Source organism: Lactuca virosa, chromosome 5, assembly GCF_052849685.1.
Source record: "Lactuca virosa cultivar CGN04683 chromosome 5, Lactuca_virosa_CGN04683_v6, whole genome shotgun sequence".
Taxonomy (NCBI): domain Eukaryota; kingdom Viridiplantae; phylum Streptophyta; class Magnoliopsida; order Asterales; family Asteraceae; genus Lactuca; species Lactuca virosa.
In genome coordinates, this window is record NC_136430.1 from 459,690,144 (window position 1) to 459,710,991 (window position 20,848).

The following is a 20,848-nucleotide window of genomic DNA, read 5'->3' on the forward strand; positions in this document are numbered from 1 at the left end:
TTATTTAACATAAATAACTATATTAACATATGAATAGTTTATATTGTATTTACATGATTTGGTATTCGACATTGGTATACATAAGTAAGGATAATAAAAACAACACCAAAAAACCATGGATATGTATCAGTGGGCCTAGGGGCAACAAAATTTTAAAAATTGTTATGTATATGTATTAATTAATTGGGCCAAATGTGAGTCCATGTTTGTCAATTGTGAGCGACTAGTAGGAATTGGGAACGAAGTCAAGAATGGCAAAAATTGAATACTCCTGAATTAGCAGGAGTAGCAGAAATCTCGGAGTCGCACACGGTAAAATTGAAGCAATCGGCCATTCAATCAACGATATTGTGAATCCGATAATCCACTTCTGACCTATTCTCGATGAAATCTTTAATAACAAGCATTAATCAGTTAAACTTAATCCATTGATCATTCTTCTCCTCCACGTTTTGACATGTTCCCGAGTTCACGTTGTCCGACTATCTTGCCCCCCATCTGATTGACTGGTTGAGTCTTGAATCTTGAGAGTTCAGAAATCAGAAACGGTATCAAATTATCATTAGTGTATGTAATCACGACTCACACATCAGGTTGGTTCTCCACTTCTCCTCCTTTTAGATTTAGTTTTTGATGAATGATGATTTTGAACAGTTTTTTTATTGAAATCGATTTAATTTATTGCATCTTCTCTATTCCAGACTTATCGATCGATCAAGTTAAAGAGAATATTAATTCTGTTAAGTGATTGTCGGCTCTTTTTTTGTAAGGTAATAACTTTATTCTTTTCTGAATTGATATTTAGGTAATAGACAAATAATTTTCTGAATTGAATGAAAGTGTGAAACTTTTGTTGAGTTAAGTGATTTTTTTAATGCATGAAAGTTTTTGAAAGGCCTAAGCAAAGTAGGTTTTGTCATTTCTCCAATCTCCAATTTCTTATTCAACATTAGCCTCTCCCATCCATCAGGTTGTATCTTTCTTTGATATACTTCTATTTGTTGAATTTAATTGTTTAAATATGTTTCCACGTAAACAAACATAGGGTGCTCAAAATAGAAAACGAAAAAATAGAGAACAAGAAATTGCTAAAAAAATGCATGGGTCTATATATAATTATTTTCCTAGAAATGAAAATTTTGTTGAAAACAATTCTACTGAAGATGCTGTTAATAATTCTAATGACCCCGTTGATAATTCCAATGAGCCTGTTGATAATTCTAATGATTTCGAAAATGACTTTGTTGAAAAACCAAGTGACTTGAATATTTTTTATCCAAGAGTGTGGAATGAGTTAGATTTAAAAATGAAAGATTGGTTATAGAAAAATGGCCTATTAGAGAAATTGAAACTAACAAGAGTTTTCCAAAAGATGCACTCGCTAGACATTTTTCTTGTGAATTTTATGTTCATAAATTAACAAATGGTGATACTTGTGATAGAAAATGCTTGGAGTATTCAAAAGAAATAGATAAAGTTTTTTGTTTTTGTTGTAAGTTGTCTAAAACTGCTCCGTCTAGAAGTAATGTGGCAACCGAAGGAATAAAAGATTGGAAACATCTTAAGTGAAAAATTAGTTGAACATGAAAATAGTTCTGAACATATGAGTAATTTAAAAACTTGGACTGAAACACAAATTAGATTAAATAGAAGTTTTGGTAAGAATAATTGCAGTTGTAAAATGTTTAGCTGAAAGTAACTTGGCTTTTCGTGGAACAAATGAAAAAATATATCAGGATTCTAATGGTAACTTTTTACGTATAGTTCAAATGATTGTTGCATTTGATCCGGTAATGAAACAACATTTTCGACTAATTCAAGATAAAAAAAAGTCATAATCACTATCTTAGTCATAAAATTCCAAATGAATTAATCGAAATGTTGGCATCCGAAGTAAATAGTACAATTATTAAAAAAATAAAAACTGCAAAATATTTTTCTATAATCCTTGATGGCGGATGCAAGTCACAAAGAACAAATGACATTGATTATAAGATGTGTCGATGTTGCAAGTGTGCCAATAAAAATAGAAGATTTTTTTCTAGAATTTTTAGTTGTTGAAGATACATCTGGTTTAGGACTTTTTAATGTTTTACAAAATGCTTTGAAATCTCTTGACTTGGATTTTAATTGTATTCGAAGACAAGGGTATGATAATTGAGCAAATATGAAAGGCAAAATCAAGGTGTACAAAAAACGATTGTTTGATATAAATTCAAGAGTTTTTTATATGTCTTGTGGATGTCATAGTCTTAAATTTAGTTTTGCGTGATATGGCAAATTCTTGTCACAAAGCAAAAACTTTTTTTGGTACCTGTCAAACGATATATAATGTTTTTTCTAGTTTTTTTGGAAAGGGAACTTCCCTAACAAGGGTTTCCGGGCCAGCTTTCGCGCACCGACTAATCCCCCGCTGCAAACATGAGGCTTTGCCTCATGCCCTGGAGTCACTGCAGGCGAACCTCCATGGCCACAAGGGTTGAGTAGTGTCAGGATTTGAACATGAGTCAATAGGTTATCCATCATATCTTCCACATGTTTTTTCTAGTTCTACACATAGATGGAGTGTATTACTTGAGTATATAGATGAATTAACACTTAAATCATTGTCTCCAACACGCTGGGAAAGTCACATTGAAAGTGTTGGAGCATTAAAAACTCAACTTTTTCAAAATTAAAAAACTTTAGAAAAATTAGCTTAAGTGAGTGATGATGGGAAAGTTTGTAGAGATGCCGAATCATTAATAAATGGTGAATTTTCTAGTTTTGAATTTATTTTAAGTTTAATAATATGACATGATATTTTATCTAGAATTAATTTGGTAAGTAAGAAGTTACAATCTAAAGATATGATTGTTGATGTTGCGGTAAAAAATTTAGAGGGTTAGTTAATTATTTTGAAAACTATAGGGAAAATGGGCTTGACTCTGCTATTAATGAAGCTAAAGAAATAACACTTAGTATTGGAGTTAAACCTGAATTTCCTATTAAACATATTGCTTATAGAAAAACACAATTTGACGAAGTTCCAAATCCTGAAAGATAACAACAATCGTCTAAAGAAAAATTTAAAATTGATTATTTTATTGTTCTAGTGGACATGACTCTTACACAATTGAAAAGTAGATTTGAGCCAATGCAACATTTTGAATCTATTTTTGGATTTTTGTTTAATGGTTCAAAGTTAAAATCTTTACTTGACGATGAATTAAAAAATTGTTGTATGAAACTTGAAACTAGTTTGACAGCCAGTGAGGAACTTGATATTGATGGAAAATGTTTATTTATATACTTACAAGTTTTGCAAGTAAGGTTGCCGGATGAAGCATACAAATGTGAACTTCCTTGGGTGGCTATTCAAATTATGGAGTTTGTAAAGAAAATGGACAATTTTCCCAATGTGTTGGTAGCATATAAGATTTTGTTGATAGTGCCGGTTACAGTAGCTACCGTGGAAAGAAGTTTTTCAAAACTGAAACTATTGAAATCATATCTTCGAAGTACCATGAGTCAAGAAAGATTAAATGGATTGGCGATTTTGAGTGTTAAAAGTCAATTTCGACAAAGTCTTTGATTATCATAAAATTAGGGATGTTTTTTATTCAAAAAATGCACGTAGGCATCGTTTTAGATGATTTTTTGTATGTTTTTGTTTGTATAACCATGATTTAATTTGGTTATAAAATTTATTTCAATTTTGCTATAACATTTTTATATATAAGGGCATTTTTTTAGTATCTCTCCCCGGACATTGAAAGTCAATGGCCGTGCATAACCATTACACTTAGGTGACATTTGTTTTGGAAGAGGTGAAATGTTTTTGGTCTTTTTCCATGTATGCGGAATAAGATGTGGACCAAAAGTCTTTTTTCATGTATTTAGTCATCATAAAAAATGTTTGTTTCTTAAAGTCTTTTACAAAAAAGAATGGTAATATTGGTGTTGGTGGTGGCGGAGATAGGAAAGGGGTTGGGTGACGGTGGTGGCGGTGGCGGAGGTGGTGGTAGAGGAAGCGACAGAGGTGGTGGCGGAGGCGGTGGTAGTGGCGGCCGCAGTGGTGGTGATAGTGGCGATGGCGGTGGCGGAGGCAATGGTGATGGTGGAAAAGAAATATCACATTTCGATTAGAACTTAAAAAATGTCTTCCAAAGTTATAAGTTGTTTTTTTGTCTTCCGAAAAAATGTCAAAAAACACCTTTTTAATAGCAAACGCTTAAATTCACAATATAACCGCATACACATAGAGGTTCAGGAAACTATATATGCTTTCACGATTTCCATGCATCTTGGAAGTAAAAACTATTGCAATAACAGAAAATAGTTCACTTTGGCATTTGATTACAATCTGAATCATCTTAATTCAGACCAAAAGAGAGCCTTCCATGACTGTGGTGGCTTTACCTCGTAGAAGTACTCTTTGATTCTTCTTATCTAAATGTATATCTAAAATGCCACTTCTAGGTGAAGCCTGATGAATAGAAAACACACAGACAAACGAGTGTAAGAGAATAGAGTGAGTAGGTAGTCAATAATAGTATGTATGAAAAATAACAATTTAAGGTGACATATAATTGTAGAGAGAGAAAGAGAGATACTTGATACGCAAGAAAATCAAATTTCCCCAACTTGTCGCTCCAATAGGCTGCTAGGGCACAATGTGCACTTCCGCAAACAGGATCCTAAAAGAGAAATAAGTATACTCAAAGATCAAACAATTATGCTACTACTAACAACATGAACATGATGAAAGAAAAGCATTTCAATGTAATTACCTCATCAATTCCATATTTAGGGCAGAAGAAGCGAGTATAAAAGTCAAAGCCTGATCCATTAGGTGCAAGCCCTGTAATTACTATCCCTCTGCCTGGTGCTTTTTTGATCTTATCAAGTCGGGGCATCAATTCAGCAACTTCCTTTCCTGATGAAAGCACCACCTGTGCACCAAGGGAAGAACAATCGACTTTGATCACTACTCTTGTTTTAAATGAGTGAATGTAAGAGAAATTTGATACATACAAGGATGTCATCAGATGCCATCTTCTTTACATCAACAACAGAAACACCATTTAGTATCTCAGAAATTGCTGAAACCTCAAGATCACTGAAATCTGAAACTACTACAACAGGGAAATTCAGTTCGATCAAGAACTTGGCTTGTGCTGCACCATTTTCTGTGAATGATGGGTCCTTAATCCTGCTTTCAGGAACTTTTTTGGCAGTCAAAATTCCAGAAAGAGTTGAGAATTCAACTGTGTTAGAATTAACCAAGCCTGATTCGAAAAGGAAGTGGGAGGCTGCTAAAGTTGCATGACCACAAAGCTCCACCTATATCACCAGAATAGAACAACAGAATAAGATCAACATAGTTTTTATTCCTATTACTGAATGACTTTTGCTCTTCAAGTACGCATATAGAATTATTTGGCAAATGTTCTCTCAGTAAGAATGAAGAAATTTTCAAATTAGAAGTTCTAATGATCAAATGATAACCTAAACAAACATATAAATAGAGGCGATAATATATAGAAGAAATTCAAACTCATGATAACCTCAGCTACAGGAGTGAACCATCTGAGATGGAATCTAGTGTTCTTCGAAGCGTCGTCGACGATTGGAGTCAAAAAACAAGTCTCGGATAAATTGAATTCAGCCGCAACTGACTGCAACCATTTATCATCTTTTTCTATGCCCTCTAACCAACACACAGCCGCCGGATTTCCTTTAAACGCCGTATCAGTAAATGCATCCACCTGTTTTGTATGTCAAAGAAAAAAAGAGACCAGATTAATAAACTTTCAAGATTTCGGTTGCTAAGCAATTTGCAGCTCATATACTAAAGCCCTTGTGTGTGCCTGGCAAGTGCGAGAGAGATGAGTATAAGGAACTTACCACGGAGTATCTGATAAGCTTTTTAGCCATTTTAACAGAAAGCTTTCAGGTCAACGTCCACCACTTTCCGGCGGAGTCGACACCTGAGTTTTACAACCCGACTGGTTTCCCCTGGCAAGTATGGGCCTACTGGCAACTGTGTCCGATTGTTGAAAAGAATAGGTGAATTACATAAAAGGTCTCTCGCTTCCGATTTATTCAACTTCGATGGTCCATAAAACCTTCTTTGACAATTTCATCTATTAGGGAGGAGGGAGTTGTTCCCTCCCAACCCACCGAACCCACTGTCACATCAATTTTTCTCTTTTATTTTTCTTCATTTTTCCGAACCCACAACACACGGAAATCCTATCTTTTTGAACTCACTCAATTAAAAAAAAATACAAAACAACTAAAATACAAGTTTTAAAACACATGGTACAAGAGAAAATAAGAAAGAGAAAGTAGAGAGAGATGATGAAGTGGGTTAGTGAAACCAATCAACCCACTCGTTGAATCGGGAGTGGTACCGCCGATAACTCTATTGCTAATTAAGATTTTACATTTGATTGTTTTGTATTTTTTTTAATTGAGTGGGTTCAAAAAGATAGGATTTACGGATGTCGTGGGTTCGGAAAGATGAAGAAAAATAAAAGAGAAAAAGTGATGTGGCAGTGAGTTCAGTGAGTTTGGAGGGAATGACTCCCTCCTCCCTTAGGGAGTTTTGAAAAAAAAATCTTTATATTTTGTTTTTATTTACAAAAAAGTTATCTTTGATTTTTTTGATTTTTTTTCCTGTGATTCAACCATTGAAACCGGTAAACACTTGAAAAATAACCTTTGAAACTGTTTTAATGTTTAAATTACAAACAAAAAATCATGTATGACTTTTTCGTTAATAAGATTAAGGTTTAAGGACTTTTCTAGAGATTTTTTTTATATATACTAAATTTATTTGAAAAAAAAAACTTATATTTATTTCTTAAAAAAACTCAAAATAAATATATTATCTTATTAAAAACACAATAATGATAATTTATATGTCATTTTTGGATTTTTTTTTTGTCATTCTCTTTAATAAATATTATTACTACAATCATAAAGATACAATTTAGATCCTATATAACTTAAAAGGATCATGTTGATTTGTCGCAAGAAGTGCATTTCTAGGTCAAATGTTATTTCATTGTTGAATATTTAGATCTTGGGTGCAAAACGTTTACCATAAAACTACCACTTACCGAAGATCCTTTCATAATCGAACAACACCTAAAAAATAAAGGTTTATCAAAGGGTGTTATTCCTAATTAAAGCTCCATTATACACACTGTGTGACCTAGAAATGCCTTTCTAGCTTACTCAGTAGATAGGAAACTTGAAACGAAAAGCACCAAAGAAGTCTCAGAAGTCAGTAACCACCCGAAGTATCCCCAATAGATCTCATGAGGTTAATCTATCGCTGTTAAGTGTATACGCGAGAGTGGTATATAATTTAGACTTAACAAGATTTAGGATGTGTGATTCCGCCCTATCTCCTATTCCTTGTCTGGTTGTGGACTTGGGGCAGAGCCACCCATCCGAACGTTTTGTCAATCTAAAGTATATACGACTTGTATACAAGAGGTGATGGTGGATGAGCCAAGTATGAGTCTTATCATGAACTTCAGAGCAAAAGCCCGCAGGCTTACTACAACAACCGGAGATACCTAAGTGGAAGTGGTAGCGAATTGCAATGGGCTTCATAATCAAGTTACCCAAGGCAATAGGTGGACTTGATACCATTTTGAGTGATCGTCGACAGATTAACCAAGTCCGCACATTTCCTGCAAATTGAAGGAAACAGGCAAAATGGAGAAGCTAACCAGAACATGTGTCCGAGAAGATAGTACGAATCCGAGAGCGACATAAAACTTCCAAAGTCAGACAGAAAAGCTACGCCTTCAATAGGAGGAAACCCTTGGAATTCCAGGTTGGTGACCACGTCATGTGATAGTCTCACCTTGGAAGGGCATGATACGCTTCGGAAAGCATGGAATACTAAATCCAAGGTACATAGAACCATTCGAGATTCTTACTAGATTTGATCCAGTAGCTTATAAACCCCGACTACCTCGAGAATTCAATAACATACACCCTACTTTCCACGTCTTTAACTTGAAAAATGTTTGTCCGACAAGACTTTTGTTATCCCACTCGATTAGATCGAGGTAAACGAGAGCCTTAACTTTGTGGAAGAATCCGTAGAAATCCTAGACAGTAAAGTCGATAGGACTAATCAAATCCCTATCCCGATAGTGAGGGACTGCTTAAGTGCATAGCGAGGACCCAATTTCACTTGGGAGCGTGAGGATCATTAGAAACATAAGTATCCACCTCTTTTCCTTTAGTCCATGTGTATACCTTAGACTTAATTTCGGGATGAAATTCCCTTTAACGGGGGGATGATGTGACAACTCGAAAATTTTATTCTTGTAAAAGTCAAACATATCGTGTAAAGGTCAAACTCATTTCTTTTATTATTCTTATATGGCTAAATTAATGGGTTTTAAGTGTATAAACCTTGTGCCAAAGGTATTGTATGCTTAAGAAGTGAAACAAGTTGAACTGAGAACCCATGCGAGGCCAAAACTTCGGACCGTAAACCCCTTCATGCGAGGTTCACGACCGCAAACATGGGCCGCAAACCCTTGGACCGTGAACAGTCTTCGGAGCCGTGAACCCTTACCTTATATATATATATATATATATATATATATATATATATATATATAAGTGAGACTGATTTTTCCTCATTCTTTCACTTCTAACCGCAAACTCCATCATTTCTCTCTCAAGTATCATCTCTCAAACCTTCAACTCTTCTTGGAATATTGCTTGGATCTTCAAGGTGTTCATCATTTCATCATCATTCTAGGGATTTCTAGGCTGAAAACACTTGCATCTTCATCATTCTTCAAGCTTGTTGGGTCGTGAACTCAAGAACATCAATTCTTCTTGGTCCGTGAACCCTCCATCAGGCCGTGAACTCTCTTGCAGTCTTCAAACTTTGCTTCTAACACCTTAATTTGTAAGTTAAACTTGCAGATGAGTTCGTTTTCCTATCACTGTTATGAGTATATTTATTTATAAGTATACATGTATATTGTATGAATCGTGTTTAGGACTCGTTTGTGCCTCGAGACTTCACTCGTGAAACTTATCATCTTATATCGAATCTTCAATTGAATCACCCACATAAGGTGAGTTCATACCCCTACATTTTTATGATTTTAAACTGTTTTAAGGGGGAATACAGGTGAAACACAATGAAAATTGTGTTAATATCTAAAATGCTTTTAAATGTTTTTAAAGTTTTTAAATTTTTATAATTATCAAAAATTACATATTTATATATGTGTAAATTAAATAATTTGGATTCAAAAGATCTAGAATATATAATTTGACCTCATTTCCTGTTCCTTGTTTGGTTGTGGGCTTGGGGTAAAGTTATATAATCGAAGGTCTAATTAATCACAATTATATAAATATTACATTTATATAAATATAAAAAGGGTTTTCAAACTGTTTGGTACTTTTTGGTACAAACAACGAACTTCATGGAATAACAATATTACTGATTCTTACCAACAGTTAAACTATAATAGGTATAGTTTAGAGAACTCATTTATTGGTACTTAACAGAAAACAAGTAGAAAACATTCTTTGGAAAACATCAATCAGAAAACAACCATATAAACTATATTTTATATAGTTTATGAAACTAACTTATTGAGTATTTGTTATAAAGTAACTTGTCAATATTCTATACATAATCATCAATATAGCATTTGTGAGGCAACCTTCATATACTTTTATAAGTATCCCCCAAGTCCTGAAATTATAACCAGAGTCTCATCGGGGGAGAGCGCGGCACTTGTGTATAGATTTATACGGGACTGACAATCCCGCGCCAGAGTTGCTTGCAACAGCTAGGTCGGCAGACCTGTGGTGACAAATGTCCTACCGATTGCGACGCCTGGAGAACGTCGTGTTCAGGCGATCCTTGGTCACCAAGTATGGTTATGATAACTCACATTTTGATATTGAATAAAATGATTATTGTATGAATAAGTAGAAATTCACATAGTTTTATCTTTATAAAACTATATCACAGTATTTTACCAGTATAAATACGAAATACTATTTTCGTATTGGTAAACGCCTTTTCTTTATGGTCTTTTGTAAACTATAACACAGTATTCCACTTAAGAACGCATAAACTTTCACTCTTTTACTTACCGTATAATACATCATAAAATATAGGATTTTCTAGGGAAAAACGTGTTTACCTTATCAAATAACGAGAAAACGGATTTGAGTATAAACTAATACTTATGAACTCACCAGCTTAAATGTTGATCCTCTCTTTCAAAATAACTTGTATTCTCAGGAATCCAGTAGACAGGTACACTCCCGGAGCTTTTGAGAAGACAGCCTAGTACCGTGTTGCGTCTTTTGTCTTTTACTATATCTACTTTTGATGTTGAACATCTAGTGTTTGAGCACTCATGTAAAAACTTATACATTATTAATGCAATGGTTGTTGTACTTTGATTACTATAATGCATGTGTTGTGATACTTGACATGACGTCCTCTGCCCCCGAACGTTTCCGCCGTTCCGGTTTGGGGGTGTGACATCATGACCCCATGCAAGAAATTAGACGATGTCAGAAATAAAGTCTTGAGATCCATCAGGCTAAAAGAAGACAACAAGATCCAAAAAAAGGACAAAAACATCATACGATCATTCTAACATAAAGAATGAATCTTCCTCCCAAAAGTCCTATAGAGCTAAACCTTAATCAAGATCTGAGAATCATAAGATCAATGCTCTAGAGGATGAAGAGGAAAATGAAATTTATCCAAATATATCTGATTACTGTTTTTCCGTTAATGTTTCAGGTCTACTCTATGCAATGAAAAATCTTGGGGACAAGGCAAGATGTCCCAAGAAAAATGAGAAGACCACATGATGGAAGGACAAGTCCAGGTGGTGTGCTTACCACAAAGACTTTGGATATCTTACTGAAGACCGCTTTGCTCTAAAAAAAGAGATTAACTATCTATTGAGCAAGGGATATTTGAAAGAACTCTTAGGAAAAAAAAGGACAATACTGCCCTAAGTCCCAAGATCCTGAAACTCTTCCGCAAAAAAATAGTATCTCCTCCCTCGGACGCCAAGGTATTAAACTATATCTCCGATGGATCTGACATTTGTGGAACTGTAGCAAAGCGACATGTAAGAAGTTCCAAGATGTAAAAATAAGACAAGCCAAGAAAGAATGTATTCTTGAACAACAAGAAGAGGATCTCTTTCAACGAAGATGACCGTGAAAATGTCCTCGACCCACATTATGATGGTCTAGTCATAACACCATACGTGGATAACCACTTTGTTTGAAGGATCTTGATAGATGGCGGCAAATTAGTCAACATCATCCTGTCAGACACACTCAACAAGACGAACATCCTAGAATATGAAATAGTCTGAAGATCCTCAGTCCTAGTAGGATTCAGTGGTGAAACCAAGAACACCATTGGAGAGATCAAACTACCAATATACATAGAAGGAGTTAACTCTAACCAACGTTTTTGTGCTGTTGATTATTTTTTTTTGCTATAATATTATCTTAGGCGGGCCCTGAATCCATGACATGAAATTTGTCCCCTCGACTTACCACCAATGTGTAAAGATGTCTATACTATGGGGAGTAGTCAAAATAAAAAATGACCAACAAGAAGCTAAAGATTGCTATACCACTTTGATGAAAACCTCAACTACCCCCAGGCAAAAAGGCAATGGAGGCTGATACGGTGAAGGACTTAGGGGGCTTAATGAGCTTAAATAGGTGCAAACCCTAAAAATTAGGTTTTTCCCATGGCTTGCGTACGCATGGGTACGCCCAACGTACGTAGGGGACATCCCTACTTCGCCCATGCATAGGAGTACGCCGTGCATACCTTATGTACGCCCAGCGTACTCAAGTCTAGTCCATGGATAAATGAATTAATTAGCAAGAGTTTTACCTGTCAAAATGGGCGTTGCATGAATGAGGCCTAATCTTGGTTTGAATGATTTAATGTTTTACATATAGTATTATAACCTTTAAACTTTGTATTATTAAAAGGTTTTTAAATACATCCTTATATATATATATATATATATATATATATATATATAGAGAGAGAGAGAGAGGTAGGTTCAGGTGTTTAAAGTAATTATTGTGTTATTGTATGCATAAATGTGGGCCAATCAAAATTTAATAAATAAATAAATAATCAAACAAATAAATAAGGGTAATTTAGTAATTTGATAAATAATTTCTACAAATACACTCCTATATTTATGGTAATTACTTTGACCTACCTTTATCCCTTTTTAAAACAATCAACAATATTGTATTCTATCCCATTCGATCCTCCCTAACCCTAGCTCCAAAACAGAAGATTGCCACCACCACCATCGATCGAACTAAGTGACCATCTCCAGTTTTTGGCCGAACCAAAGGAAGGAAGGCACGAGGCAGCGAGATTTCGCTCTTTCTCCTCCGAATCAGAGGTGCGATCTTCTGTTTCGGCCTTAACAGACCAACCTAGCCCTAAATCCTTTTGTGGCGTGTATTTGCTTAAGCGGAGAAAGAGGAGATTGTGATATGTAGAAAAGAGCAGAAGTTGTGGTGTCGATCCAAGGAGGAAGACGAGGCACGAAAGGTCAAGCAAGAAGAAGGATTTGGTTGTGGGATCGGCTGCAGCAGGTAAAACTTCTCGATTCTTTTTTTCTTTCTTCTTTTCATTCTGAAACGATTAAGTAGTCTTGATTATCGATTCAATGATTTTCCAAATTTCTATATTCTCCTTCTGAAATCTCCACTTCTGTCGACTGTCGCTCTCTCTCACCGATTTTGATTTGATTCTCGAGCTTCAATCACTGTCAATTCATTGGTTTTGATGTGATGTATGCGTTTTCTGATTACAACTTCTCTTGTTTTCTTAATTTTTGATTATCCAGAGGCAAAGATTTCTCAGCATAGTATTGAAGTTGTTTCTAACTGAGTTGATTTTTTTTTTCTGTTTTTAATGAGCGATGATTTCTACAAATTATTTTCTGATTTGATGATTATAAGTCGTATTAAATTCTGATTATCCAGAGGCAAAGAAGTGATCTTTCTAATAGAAAGACTAGACATCTAGAGGGATTTGTCACCTGAGTAGCAGTAGACCAAATGTGGCCATGGATATTCCTTTGATTTTGTTTTTCTTTCCTTTGTTTTGACAAAAATTCAGTGAAGTGTTGATGGGTTTTGGGTTTGATTGTTCTTGATAGAAATGGATAAATGGAATGGATTTTTGGGGTTAATGTTTTACAGGAAATTGGTTGTTTTGCTTGACAGAATTCGATGTGGTGTTTATTGCTTGAAATTGCCACGGAAAGAAGATTAAGCAATAACAATGAGTGGTTGTATTTCTCATTTGCAGGTATACATGAAATCAAGAACAAGAATGTTCTTGTTTTCTTGGCTGGGAATGGTACATATGAGACTTACAACATTCTACTGGAATGGAATCTTGAATTCCGATTATGTCAGAATAGAATCTTGAAGATGAACATTGTATGGGATGAAGATGAACAATGACCACCAATCTTCCAAAAAGAATGGATTATTCTAGCATAATAATATACAATATAATAAAAAGAAATATATATAATAGTATATTCTGGTAGAATGATTTATATATTTGTATTTCTTTGTTATTAATAAGTGTAACATTCTCATAGAATAGTATATAAGTTTTTTTCTTTTCTAAGAATGTAATGAAATTTTTTTTAACTTGTATCCAAAATTTTGTTATTCTTCAAGAAGTTCATTAAATCAGAATATATATTATGTCAGAATGTGTATTCTTGTATGGTTCAATAATTTTTGTTATTTTTCTATATATTGATAAACATATTCCGTCAGAATTTCCGAATTAGGAGAATTATTATCCATACAATCAGATTTTTAAAATTAATAGAATCTATTTTCCCTTAAAATATGCAACTTTCCTTAAAATATGCAAATTTCATTTATTAAATCTATATTAACTGACTAAAATACCCTTCTAGTTAAATTAGATGGTATTTTTCACTTATATTTAATTCAATAATATATAATAATCACTTTCTTAAAATAAGTAAAATGATTGGCCCACAATCATTCATACAATAACACAATAATTAGTTAGAATATAATAACCTAAGCCTATATATATATATATATATATATATATATATATATATATATAGAGAGAGAGAGAGAGAGAGAGAGAGAGTAGGAATGGCAAAGGGGCGGGTTCGGGGCGGGGCAGCATATCCCATACCCGAACCCGATATTTAAAATCATCCCCGAACCCGACCCGAAACCCGACAGGTTTCTTATCGGGGCGCCCTGTTGGGGCAGAAAATTTTCCCGACCCCGACCCCGAACCCAAAACCCGATATAGACCCGAAAACCCGAACCCAAAACCCGAAAATAGAAAAAAAAAACTACAACTGAACAATAAGTAATTAAAACCTTACAAAGGCTTAAACTACCAAATAAGTTCTAAACAAACTAATTGAACAAAATAGAAATTACCAAAGTCTAATATTGTAAAAAAAGCAACCATGTCACCAAAGTACAAAATATGAAAAACTAAATTCATCACAACATTACATTACATTTAAACATTAAATAAAACTCCCAATCAAGCAACATCATCCAAATTTGTTGTCCTATGGTTTCTTTTCTTTAGTGCTTTCCTACAAAATGTTAAACAAACTCAAAATCAAACCAAATCATCTGAAGTTTTGAACTATAAAATGTAATATTCTTGACTACTTGTAGTTGGAGCATGATTTTGACTCTTTTAATTCATATCCCCTGAAAATTAACAAGCAATGTGATATCAGAAATCAGATTCAACAGTTTGAAGGTGTGAATATTCAACATAACTCAATTCAGAACTCAGATTCATCATAAATCAGAACTCAATTCAACATAAAAGGTGTGAATATTCAACAGGACCGTTCTAAACAGATCACATATACAACTTACAAACATGTTTTTCTGCAACATTGAGCTTGAAAAAAGAAATTACAGATCACATAACAACAAAGAGGTTATCAGATTAAAATTCACAGCTCTCAAATCACACAAATACACAACAGAATGAACAGCAAAACAAATTACATATAACAAAAATAAAAAATCGTTTCATATGACTGGTAAACAAAATACAAACATACTCGAGTCCTTAGAGTTGGCTGCGCCGGAGTGGAGGCTACCCGCTTCCTTGATGCGCTGGTGACTGGTGAGTACAACAGAACTCGATCGATGTTATAGTTGGCGTAATACGACGACGGACGAGTGACCTTCTACTGCAACGAGCGACCAGCGATTCTCCAAATGGGTTTGCTTCTATTGCAACGAGCGACTAACGAGGCTGCAAAGTCCGTTGTAGGCTGGAAGGCATCGATTATGCAGTTCGATTCTACGATTAGGGATAGAAGTCTTCGATGAAATGGAAGTGGAACGAGCTTACACAGAGGATGAGAGGAGATTTTGATTTTTTTCAATTTGGAAATTTCGATGTCGGCTAGAAGAGAAGGGAAATCTGGATAGTGGTAACTAGTAACGTGATTTTTGGGTTTGAATCTTTCAGGGGCTGAAATATATATATATATATATATATATATATATATATATATATATATATATATATATATATATATATATATATATATATATATATATATATATATATATATATATATATATATTCGAGGCGGGGCGGGTCGGGGCATGCATATCCCACTCCCTGCCCCGAACCCGAACTTCAAACCCGATAACGACCCGATACCCGATAAGCTCGACCCGCCCCGCCCCAGAATCTTTGGGTTTCGGGCTTTCCCGTCGGGTTCGGGTTTTTTTTCCATCCCTAAGAGAGAGAGATAAAGATATATAGAGATAGGTTCAAGTATTCTAACTAAGTATTGTGTGGATGTAAGAATCATTGTGGACCAATCATTTCAAATTTAATTAATTTGATTTTTATTAATAGATAAGGGTATAATAGTAATCTTACATATTCATTAAATAATATCCTTAATTATAATCCTATTTTTTATGGAAACAATTAAATTCAAATAAAAAAATCCATCTTTTAATCTCTTATATATATATATATATATATATATATATATATATATATATATATATATATATATATATATATATCTTAATCCGATATCTCTTCAACTCGTTAAGCCCTAATTTCTTTCAAAGCCAATATCATCTTTAAATCCCTAAATCTTCAAAGCCGATGTCAAGTTCTTCATTCTTCATGCCTTGTTGGTGTTCTTGTGGTGATCAGAAGATATCTCGAGCCTATTACCACATGATGATGTCGATTACATCATTAAGCTTCCACAACCCTAAAACATACCTATCGACTTCGATTGATTGCGCTTTCCTCGTGATGGCGATTCCGTTGGAATTAGGATTTGAGAGAGGAAACGAGCCATGATTCTTTAGAAATCAGAACCCGTGAGGACTGGATAGAGGTCATGGGTGGAAAAAGTTCAAAGATATATGTTTCAGGTCGACCTCAAATTCATGGGCCTATCTACAAGCATCGTATATGCAACCTCCAGTAAGCCAAGCATATGCTTCACCGATTAAGGGGGTGTTTGGCTTAGCTTTTGAGAGGCCAAAAGTCTTTTTAGAAAAGATCAAAGGTAAAAGATGTTTGGCAAAAGACTTTTAAAAGCTACTTTTGGATTTTGGATAGAAGGAAAATCAACTTTTTGGAAAAGTCAGGAAAACCTGACTTTTTGCAACTTTTCCAAAAAGGACTTTTGACCTCTAAAAAGCTAAGCCAAACACCCCCTAAAAGCAAGTGTTGGTTTCAGAATCAACTTTTACGTGTATTTCCCACTTCTCGGTACTGTGCACAGTAGAAGGTCGGTATTATATACAACAAAAAATTTGCATTTAATCTTTTGTCGATCTTCATTCTTTCACTGTGTAATTTCACGTGTTCTTCAGTTCTTTGATCTGCATTTGGGATCAAAACAATAAGATGATCACAGGTGCGTAGATGCGTCTGCTTCTTTCATTGTAGTTCAACTGCTCGATCAAATTCCCCTGAGAAAATTGTTTTGCGTTTCATTCATTTACATTACTTTTCTCTCGAAAACCCTTCTTGTATTTCATTCCCATTGAATTTCCATTGACTCTGACACTCACGTACGCCCTATATGCGCATTACCAATTTAAATTTTCATTACTTTTCTCTCGAAAACCCTTAGTTTCACACTAGGTGTTTGTAGAAATGTCTGAAAGAGAATTTGATCTTCAAATTCTTGAAGAATGCAAAAATTAGTTCTAATATTCTAATTACAAACAAATTAGTTCACTTGTTCAGGATTCTTAAAGAATATCAAGTCATGTGGACTTTTCCTATTATGGTGGAATCAAATGAGCTTGCAAAAATAATTTTTCTCAAGTGTATTTTGGATTCGAAAAGAAGATCAAACGCATTTTGGATTCTGAAAGAAGATCAAGTGTATTCTGGATTCCGGTAGAAGATGGATTTTGGTAGAAGATGAAGTTGTTACAAGAAGTAGATGATGATTCTTACAACAATTTCAAGAATGTTATAGTGATAATCAAACATTTTTAGAATAAATGTAATTTATAGTTGTATTCTTTAAGAATGAATGTAATAAATGATTTTAGTAGTATTGATAACATCATAATAAAATGTTTTTTTATGCCCTTCATAGTTGTATTCTTTAAGAATGAATGTAATAACTGATTTTAGTAGTATTGATAACATCAGAAAAAAATGATTTTTTTTCAAGATAACCATAATCACATTCTGTTAGAATGTCCGAATTAATAAAATTATTATCCAAAAAAAATCAGATTTTTAAAGTTAAAAGAATTAGTTATTCCATAAAATCTTCAATTTTCCTTTTTTAAATTTATGTTAGTTGACTAAAATACCATTATCATGAAATTAGATGTTATTTTTCAATTATCTTTAATTCAATTTTATATATTAATCACTTTCTTAAAATAACTAAAATGATTGGTCCACAATCAATCCTACATCCACACAATAAATAATTAGAATAAAATAACCTAAGCCTATATATATATATATATATATATATATATATATATATATATATATATATATATATATATATATATATATATATATATATATTAAAACCTTTTAATAATACAAGGTTTAAATTTAATTAACTTTTAGTTAATTAATCTTTTAAACCAATTTTGATTTAATATTTATCTTTTAATTAAACATTTAATTAATTGTATTAAATCTTGTTAAGGATTATCTGTTATCTTAATTATCTTAAAATTAAATAATATTAGTTTCCTTTTACACTTCCTCAATTTTCGAATTAATATTCCATAATTATCAAGTCTTAAGGTGCAAATTTTAATCAATTAAATAACAATTAATGATTAATAATTATCCTACAATTTGAAAAAGGCAAGTAAATCTTGTAACTTCTCCAGGAGGCGCGTCACGTCGTGGCAGAAGATACACCATGTCGTGGTACGAACATATTATCGAATTCATCAGGGTTTTGATTCCAGTTTCATAATATGCACTAATAACAGAAAATCATAGGCTCTGATACCACTGATGGGTTTTCTAGGTTACAACAAAAGGATTTGCACATCGGAAGTAACACTCGAGAATTTGGTGTGTTTCTTTTAGCCACTTAATACAAAAATCATCTCATTTTAGTCCCTAGCTAGTACGCGGGGCGTACTCTGAGTACGCTTAGCGTACTAGCTCATTTCCCGATCGCAGGTTCGCCTACGTACACGGGGTGTACGTGGGAGTACGCATGGCGTACATGGTGCAGGGGCAAACCCTAATTTTTAGGGTTTGCACCCTATTTAAACAACATACAACACCTTTGGACATTCTATTAATCACCCTCCATCACCCTATCCCTAATATCAAAACCCTAAGTGTATTTGGTGAGATTTGAGCTTGAAAGTGAGTTTGTTGGTGTGTTGTGGTGAAGAAGAAGAAGAGGAACACTTGGAGGTTGCTTGGGAGTTTCTTGAGCTTGTAGATCCAGAGTTATCTTCACCTTAGAAACCCATTTGAGGTAAAAAGATCTCATCTTGATGATTCTATGTACTAGATCCAACTTAGGGTGTTATTTATGCATTTTTGGGTCTTTTAAGTCATATATGAAGTTATAGTCTACTCCATAAGCTATGAATGTTAGATCTTTGCTCATTTGAGGTCCATTGTCCATAAAAATGCAATCTTTATGGGTTATTTTGGTCCATGCAAGTGTTAGGGTTCTTAATATGGTTCTTTTTGAGTTTTGGGTCTTAATAAGTCATGCAGGTGGTAAAGTTGCCAAATTTCCGTGTTAAGTCGCCTTCTAGAATCAGATCTAAGAATATGGCATGTTGGCTTAACCGAATAAGTGCTTAATGGATTGGTTTGGTTGCATGCGGAGTACGCGGGGCGTACACAGCTTGTACGTTGTGCGTACTAGTCCCAGATGGAGTACGCCAAGCGTAAGCCTGAGTACGCCCAACGTACTCAGCTGTTTGACTTTTGGGTTGATTTTCTCGGTTTAGGCCATATTTTGGTCTTTTAGGGTTTGGGCCTTGTTGGGCCGTTGGACTTCTGACTTTGGGCCATGGATAGACTATGGACTTTCTTGGTATTGGGTCCATGATGCTTTTGGGCCCAATTTCAAAGATGTGCCTTATTGGGCCTTGGGATGCCATTTAGGAATTTGGGTCTTTTAAGCAATGGGTTGGGCCTTGGTTTTGGGTCAAGTAAGAAAAAGGGTAAAATGGTCTTTTACCCTGGATATTAGACAAGTAACTTAGATTCTTGATTATGGGTCGAGATCCAATTATTAGTTGGATATTTATTTAATGATATTAGCACGAGGATCTTCCGGACCAGCAGACTGAGATTTTATCTGAGTGATTCTGCAGCTTGAGGTGAGTTTCCTCACTGTGTTTAGCGGGTCAAAGGCACCAATGTCGGTCCATGGTTTATTATGTTTAGGATGCTAGTTTTATGCGTGAATCTTGCATGTGTTATGTGTTTATATGTATACCGGGCGGGGACCGATGTCGGGCGGGGTCTGATGATTATATTGTATGCTATTTATCTTTGTGATTTTATGCATGTGTTTATATGTTGTATGTATACCGGGCGGGGCCCATTATATGTTTTATATGTATGATATGTGGTATTTTGGGGAACTCACTAAGCTTTATGCTTACGATTTTTAGTTTATGTTTCAGGTACTTATGGTTCAAAGGGGGAGAGTCTGGGATGATTGCAGTGCACACACCACATTGTTCCGCCTTTTGTATTACTCTGATGTACTTGGATGTTTATTGATACACTTTGATTCACTATGGTTTCTATGATGTTGTTTGGATAATGGTTTTATTAATTTAAAAATCGAAATTTTTAGTCTTATTTTTTGGGATGTTACATCGGATTTTATCATAAACTCTTATGGGTACATGCAACGTAGAATACTATTGCATTTTCTCTAATTATAGCAACATACTTTATGAAACCATGTCTAACCTGTGAAAATCGGAAAACATAAGGCTAGAGAAGATACCTTTTGGAACAATCTAATGATGCAAGAAACTCTCTTGTAGATCTCCTTGGAAAGCTAGCTCCAATAATGTAGAAGCCTTTAATGACACACCCAAAACCTAGGAAACCCTAGGATCGAAATATGGAGAGAAAGAAAGGGGGGAAACCGATTTCTTCTTATGTATGGCAAGGGATCGGTTTTGCAAAGGGTTATGACCCTTTATATAGCTGTCAGATAACCCTAAAACCCTAGTTTTGAATATTAAAATAATAGTA

The 20,848-nt window shown here is 34.3% G+C and overlaps 1 protein-coding gene and 1 long non-coding RNA gene across 3 annotated transcripts; one reads left to right on the forward strand and one right to left on the reverse strand.

The window, feature by feature from the left end:
• Positions 1–226: 226 nt before the first annotated feature.
• On the forward strand, positions 227–3,620 carry LOC145114555 (uncharacterized). 2 transcript variants are annotated; one of them, XR_013711075.1, is made up of 3 exons: positions 227–593; positions 702–770; positions 2,345–3,620. It is a non-coding gene; the product is annotated as an uncharacterized LOC145114555 (long non-coding RNA). The 2 variants fall into 2 exon arrangements; XR_013711074.1 differs by having other exon boundaries at positions 3,300–3,620.
• Positions 3,621–4,182: 562 nt separating this feature from the next.
• LOC145114556 (uncharacterized) lies at positions 4,183–6,043 on the reverse strand. The gene is made up of 6 exons (XM_079050602.1): positions 5,890–6,043; positions 5,550–5,750; positions 5,017–5,325; positions 4,773–4,934; positions 4,596–4,679; positions 4,183–4,468 (listed from the first exon to the last, which is right to left on the reverse strand). The coding sequence occupies exons 1-6, from the start codon at positions 5,917–5,919 to the stop codon at positions 4,361–4,363; spliced, it is 894 nt and encodes a 297-aa protein (XP_078906728.1). The 5' UTR covers positions 5,920–6,043; the 3' UTR covers positions 4,183–4,360.
• Positions 6,044–20,848: the final 14,805 nt, after the last annotated feature.